The 7,500-nt window shown below is 47.6% G+C and overlaps 1 protein-coding gene across 1 annotated transcript in view; it reads left to right on the top strand.

Moving 5' to 3' along the window:
• Nucleotides 1-7,500, top strand: part of LOC134072381 (RNA-binding motif, single-stranded-interacting protein 3-like) — a gene marked incomplete in the record, with an annotated part of 183,149 nt that overhangs the window by 86,905 nt on the left and 88,744 nt on the right. Inside the window, 1 exon segment of the mRNA XM_062529031.1 lies at nt 3,078-3,169. Coding sequence (XP_062385015.1) covers nt 3,078-3,169 — 92 coding nt within the window.

Below are 7,500 nucleotides of genomic sequence, written 5' to 3'. Positions count from 1 at the left end.
AGATTGAGCGTTCACTCCATATGTGTGTGTGTGTGTGGGTGTGTGTGTATATGTGTGTGTGTGTGTGTATGTGTGTGTCTGTGTGTGTGTGTGTGTGTGTGTGTGTGTGTGTGTGTGTGTGTGTGTGTGTGTGTGTGTGTGTGTGGAATTTACTAAGCTGTCACTTCATTACGTTAACAGCGGTCATCCCCGCCCGTTCCCGCCCCCTCTACAACGCTAACTGCGTGTGTAGAGCTCGAACTACAAGCGCAGTTGAATATTGCAACATTAAAAAGAACAGTTTAGCGATCATACATGATACAAACAGATGTCCCTCATTGCGGCCGATTTGTACATACCATCGCCATGCTATTACGTGCACGTTACGCCTAAAATGTGCGCAAAACGTTAGTACATCTGGCCCCAGTGTGTGTCCGCCATGGGTAAGCGTGTATGTGTGTGTGTGTCGGTGTGTGTGTATGTGTGTGTGTGTGTGAGAGACAGAGGCACACAGAGGCATAGAGAGAACAACTGAGAACACACACACACACACACACTCACAGACAGACACGCCGAGCGCATGGGGAAGCTCGTAGCCTGCGTGATGTATTCCCCACATTGTGGATGGAGGGCTGCTCCCTGGTCAGTCTGCATGTCTCTAGAGGGGAACAGAGGGGAACGGCACACACACACACACACACACACACACACACACACACACACATAAAACATGCTGCGCCACACTCACTGGAATGACCACATCGCCCAGCACTCTGGCCACATCCACACTGTTTGAGCCTCAATGGCCCCCATAGGCCCCGTCCGTGTTCCGATGGATAACCGCCTCGACCAATCAGTTTTATATCTGCCGAATCCCTCCCCCCCCTCTACGTAGGTTGTTATTATTCCGTTAATGTTTGAAGTGTCAAAAGAATTGGGCCCAAGTTGTAGATCTGCTCCCTCTCCCCTGCCGTCTCCCTGGTGCGCTGTGCCACCGTTACTGATTGGCCGCTGATATCTTCTGACAGTTCCTAGCAGAGCCCTCCACCGTGGGGAAACCACTAGTGCTGCTGGTTGTACAGCAGATTTTGATGTATTTTTTTCCTCCTTGAGAAGCATTATGTCAAATAAATCTCTTTTTTTCCTCTCTGGTCTGTAGGTCATGGTTTTTCTGGGTGTATTCAGTGTGTTCTGGGCTTGTGTGTCAGGCCTTCTGAGAGGCTTGTATTGGCTTTCTCTGATCTGTCCTTGGCCCATTCAGGGTTATTTATTTTCAGGATAGTCGTGTTCCTTTAGCTCACATGTGTTACAGCAAACGGTAGGGCAACAGCCAACCACAGCATGTGTGTTTTTTAACTCACGTATATGTGAAGGAATACACAATAATGTGTTGAGACTCCGATGCCAACGTACCGACTGTTTGTTCTACTTTAACAGTGTATTCGATGTGTGTAAATGGAGAAACAAACACGTTGTGACACATCTGTCTAGACGCCTCGTAAACCACAGTGGCCACCTCGTCCCGCAGGCAGGTATTTTCCGACGCGATGATCGCCTATCAATTAGACAGCTTGTTAGCCGTCCGTCTGCCTTTGGGCACGGCGTCCCGTAATCAGCCCTTGTTACCGCGGGCGCTTGTTACCGTGGGCGTCCGCATCCACAACTCCTGATTTAGCCATTATTCCGATGTCAGGCTTTTCCCGCCGCGATCGAGCGGGTGCGTTGGCTTAGTCGGCTGGAGCGGTAGCGGCGCGGCGGTGGAGTTTTTTTTGATGAAGAGAGAGCAGAGCGCGCTGTGGAGGTGGGGGCCCATTATCCCTGTTCTAATTACACTTTATTTCAGCGGCGCAGGATCAGAGGCCGCCATTGACGTGCTTTTAATCCACCGGCCCAAATTTTTAATTAACACGCGCTCGACCTCGGCTGCCCGATGCAGGCCTGGGAAAGGCCGCGGTCGCAATAAACCACACTCTGCCGGACAGTGCGCAGTGCATTGGAGGTGTGTGTGTGTGTGTGTGTGTGTGGGTGGGTGTTGGGAGGGTGCACAAGAGAGGGGGAAGGGCTCAAAAAAGGAGGAGAAAAGAACAGAAAAGAAAAGAGTTGCATAATCTCTGCATGTGTTAGATTTAGTGCCTTGGAGATCAGGAGGCTCCTGGGAGACTGTGCAGTGTTAATGGCTGAGTGTTAGTGCAAGTGTTAGGGTGATCATCAGGTGTTATTTTATTTGTGTGTGTGTGTGTGTGTGTGTGTGTGTGTGTGTGTGTGTGTGTGTGTGTGTGTGTGTGTGTGTGTGTGTGCGCGTGTGTGTGCGCGTGCGTGCGTGCACGTGCATATCTGTGTGTGTGTATGTGTGTGTGTGTGTGAGTGTGTGTCTCTGCATGTGTGTGTGTGTGTGTGTGTGTGTGTCTGTGCGTGTGTCTGTACATGTGTGTGTGTGTGTGTGTGTGTGTGTGTGTGTGTGTGTGTGTGTGTGTGTGTGTCTGTGTGTCTGTGTGTGTGTGTCTGTGTGTGTGTGTTTGTGTGTGTTAGTGTGTGTGTGTGTGTGTGTGTGTGTGTGTGTGTGTGTGTGTGTGTGTGTGTGTGTGTGTGTGTGTGTGTGTGTATGTGTGTGTGTGTGTGTGTGTATGCGTTAGCAGAGGCGGTGATTAACACTAATACAGTGGCTTCCTCTCCTGGCACAGAAAAGTCTTTTTTTTTTCTTCACGGCATCACTTGGCTTGCCACTAAATCAATATAATTTGATACAGTCACATTTAAACACAGTCTTTCTGTCAAAAAATCCCATGGCTCTTATCCTGTTAAAGTGTGTTACTTTGGAAAAATTGGTTTATGGTGTGTGCTGTTGTGAAACAACCCTGTAATATCCTTGTGAACAAGCTTTTGGAGATGGGAATGATAGAATTATTTTTTTTTTCCAGAGGAAGGATGTTTTGGGCATAGCCTGAATGTTCACACCCATAAACCTTTAAGACTAGTTCACTTCCCGTGTGTGTGTGTGTGTGTGTGTGTGTGTGCGTGCGTGCGTGTGGGGCTCTATAGGTGTGTGTAGCTGGTTTAATATTGACCTCTCTCTCTCTCTCTCTCTCTCTCCTCTGCAGGCTATGGCTTTGTGGACTTCGACAGCCCCGCGGCCGCACAGAAGGCTGTGTCCTCCCTCAAGGCCACCGGCGTCCAGGCTCAGATGGCCAAGGTAAGGCATTTCACCTGCTCACCTGCTCACCTGCTCACCTGGGCACCGCCTCGACCGCGGTCGCCCACCTGGCACACCGGGCACACGTTCGCCGGGTACGGAGGAGGAGAAAGGCCTCGAGAACTCCGACGTGTTCTTGTGAAGGGGGCAGTGCCCGTTTAGGCGTAGCAATGATGTCATGAGTTGGCGTCAGCGTTGTGGAGGCATTGAGAAGTAGCTCGGAGTGTGTGTGTGTGTGTGTGTGTTTTTGTGTGTGTGTGTACTGTATATGTGATTTTGTGGTATACATTGTGAAGTCAGTGTGTTTGTGCATCTCTCTACATCTGTGAGGAGAGAGACCCCAATGTCCAGGTAGCTCAGTTAAGCTGAATAATTTGTGGACGTGGGTGGATGATGTTCACTCACACACTCACACACACACACACACACACACACACACACACACACACACACACGTTGCCATGGTAGTACTTATCCAGTCTCCTAGGGCTGGAGTCAGATGAGAATGGCTCCTGTGCGCCTTCATCAGTGTGTCAGTTCCCCCCTGAGCCATACCGTCACACATATGGACCTTTCAACTGCACACACAAAGATGTGAGAGAGAGAGAGAGTGTGTGTGTGTGTGTGTGTGTGTGTGTGCGTGTGTATTTATGTGTGTGTGTGTGTGTGCGTGTGTGTGTGTGATATTTTTTTAAGTCAGTGCCAAGACCCAAGACCTAGTGTCCTTTAAAAACACTCTATAGATTTTGTTTCAAAGTCAATTTTTTTTTTTTTAGAGCATTTCTCTTCAATCCGATTCATTTTCATTCGTTGGTTTTGAACATTTGAACCGGACATCCTTTAGGAACAGATTGAAAGGGTCTATAGGCACGAGTACAGAAAAGATCCAGTACAGCTCTCTGCTTCAGTACAACTGCATGACTCATTCTGCAGGCCAGGGATGAAGAGTATGGATGATGATGATGATGATGATGATGGTGATGGTGATTATGTTAATGATGACGATGATGATTCTTGTTATGATGATGGTCATTATTTGCTATTTTGAGACTGACAAAATATTCTATTTTATGAGCATAACATATTATCTGTAGATGTAGTTTCCCTATGATAATGCCCCCCCCCCCCCATAGATTACAATTTTGTTAACACAGAGTGAACATAGATACAGTATTGATGATGATGATGATGATGATGATGATGATGATGATGATGATGATGATGATGATGACGATGACGATGACGAAGACGATGACGATGACGATGACGATGACGATGGCGATGACGATGACGATGATGATAATGTTGATGATGACGATGGCGATGACGATGACGATGGCGATAATGTTGATGATGACGATGACGATGACGATGACGATGACGATGACGATGATGATGATGAGGAATATGAACAATGCCTATAATAGATGCTCGTGTAAACCCCCCTGTTCCAGCCAGCACAGTGAAAGCATGGCAGCTTGGCGATTGTGATTCCGCTGGGCGCCTGCGTCTGCTGTGTTTAAAGGTAGATGACATGCAGCGATAGGCAGCCGGGCTCAGGTAGAGCTCTCTGTACTCAAACGCTCCACTTATCCGCCCCAGCTGCACCACGGCTTACCGGGCCCCTCCTCAAGTATTTATGAAACGGCCCACCGCACAGCAGGCATACTGATCAGACCGCTGCTGCTGCTGCTGCTGCTGCTACTGCTGCAGCTATGGTGGCCTGGAGGCCTGCAGACTGCACACTCGCTCTATTGTCATGTCAAAGATGCAGCGTTGATACAGTGCGAAGTGCTAGAACAAACTACACAAAAGCTGTTTCTGCGGGTTGCTGCTGGTGTTGGAGCTTTTGGCTGGGGTTGTTAGGGGTTGCTGCTGAAGATGGTAGACTGGACTGCAGACTTGCTTTATTGTCGTGTCAAAGATGCAGTCCAACGTGCTGTAATAATCTACACAGGGCAACACACACTTACTGTGTCTGCTGGTTGGTGCTGCTGCTGGTGCCTGGGCTGAGGCTGTGAGGAGTGCTGCTGGAGACAGCAGACTGTAGTGTGTGTGTGTGTGTGTGTGTGTGTGTGTGTGTGTGTGTGTGTGTGTGTGTGTGTGTGTGTGTGTGTGTGTGTGTGTGTGTGTGTAGTGTGTGTGTACGTGTGTGTGTGTGTGTGTGTGTGTGTGTACGTGTGTGTGTGTGGTTGGTGCTGATGCTGGTGCCTGGGCTGAGGCTGTGAGGAGTGCTGGTGGAGACAGCAGACTGTAGTGTGTGTGTGTGTGTGTGTGTGTGTGTGTGTGTGTGCAGACTCCCTTTATTGTCATGTCAGCCGTGTACCACTCCTCCAGTACACACTGATACCATGAGCAGGAACACACAGTCACCATTACTGCAGGTTACCTGTGGTGCCGGTGCTATTTCAGGTGTTGGGACAGGACAGGTGGTGCTGTTGACTGTAGACTACTTTTATTGTCACGTCAGCCCTATACTGTCAGAGGTAAGGTAGGAGATCATTTCTGAGGTGTTTCTGTCTTTTTTTTTTTTTTTTGCAGTTTTAGCTGAAAAATAAAACCTCCAGAAAAGCAGTAAAAAAGCCCTTTCGCTATAATTTAGTTTGCTCCGCGGCAAATACTGTAGCTGGACACTAATCTGTGGTGATGGTGATGATGGGGACAGTGGCGATGATGAAGATTGATGATGATGATGATGAGGAGGAGGTAGAGGAGGAGGACAGTGACACTGACAGGGATGATGAGAGAGAGGTTTCCCACTTGCCCTGCCTCTACTAACAACACCAACTCCACATGTGTGTGTGTGTGTGTGTGTGTGTGTGTGTGTGTGTGTGTGTGATGGTGTATTGGTGTGGGTGGTTGGATAAATATAGAAAAGAACAAAACAAGGAGGAAAAAAGAAAGAGAAAGAAGAGAGAGATTGAGAGGGGAGGAGAAATAGAGACACAGAGAGAGAGAGAGAGAGAGAGAGAGGGAGAGAGAGAGGAGAAAAGAAAGAGAAAGAAAAGAGAGATAGGGGAGGAGAGATAGAGACAGAGAGAGATAGAGAAACAGAGAGAGAGAGAGGAGAAAGAAAGACAGCAGGCCCTCGGTGCTGTCTCCTGTCTCAACGCCTCCTTGCCCCGCGTGAAGTGAGGTCTCCACATCCCTGCTGCCTCTCCTATTTCCATCACCGTGGGCCCTTATTGAGTTTTAATATTTGATAGTGTGTGTGTGTGTGTGTGTGTGTGTGTGTGTGTGTGTGTGTGTGTGTGTGTGCCTTACCATGCCTCTCCCCACGCAACTTAATGCAGACTCCCAACCGCATGCCTGTCAGGGGCACAGCACTGTTAGTGGCTCTGTATCCTTATATCCTTCAGCAAGTAATAAAAGTCATGAACAACACACACACACACACACACACACACACACACACACACACACACACACACACACACACACAAGCACACACACATGAGAGTGTTCATTTGACATTATGAATGTATGAAGGCTGTAGCGAGAGTGTTTGTTATAGTGATGTGAATTCAGAGGAGCTGTCAACAGCCCTGCTATATGGTGCTACTCCCACGACTCTCCACTGAGTTTTAGAGAGTGAACACAATGACAAACACACGCTAGGCATGAATGAATCAAAGTTACTCACTGGGTATGGGACACTAAACTATAAAGACTATATATATATATATATATATAAAAAGATGCATATATATATATATATTTATATATATATATATATATATATATATATATATATATATATAGTATATATGCCGGTATTGTCATAAATGATCCAGATCTCCTCCATGTTTGTCAACATTACTGCAACAATGAAGTTTTTTGGGGGGTTTTTTTTGCCAGAAGCCCAGTAAGTGAGATCAAGTGTTGAGTCCCAGCACGGTGGAGGAGATGGGCTTCCTGTTTGGGTGCATGAGAGGACATAACCACATGCACAAGCAACAGCAGGTGCAGGGAGAATATAGCCCAATATTCAGTCTTTTACCGCATACACTCATAAAAGTGAATGAGTTTTTGGCAGAGAGGCAGAAAGAGAGAGAGAGAGAGAGAGAGAGAGAGAGGTAGGGAGAGGAGGATGAGAAATAAAGATAGAGGGAGAAGGAAACCGGAAAGTAAAAGAGAAAAACAGAGGGAGGTAGGGGATAGAGAGATGGAGTGATACAGAGAAAGGAGAGGAAGGTAGAGAGGGGGAGAGAGAGCAAGAGAGAGAGAGAGATGCCTCCAGCTCGTTAAATGAAGACGGCGGAGTAATCAGGTGTCAGTCTGTTCCTCCTGCACAGCCATTAAACGCCTATTTATTACAGATCCACTTTTAT

Source organism: Sardina pilchardus, chromosome 24, assembly GCF_963854185.1.
Source record: "Sardina pilchardus chromosome 24, fSarPil1.1, whole genome shotgun sequence".
Taxonomy (NCBI): domain Eukaryota; kingdom Metazoa; phylum Chordata; class Actinopteri; order Clupeiformes; family Clupeidae; genus Sardina; species Sardina pilchardus.
This window is presented reverse-complemented; position numbering and strand designations above follow the sequence as displayed.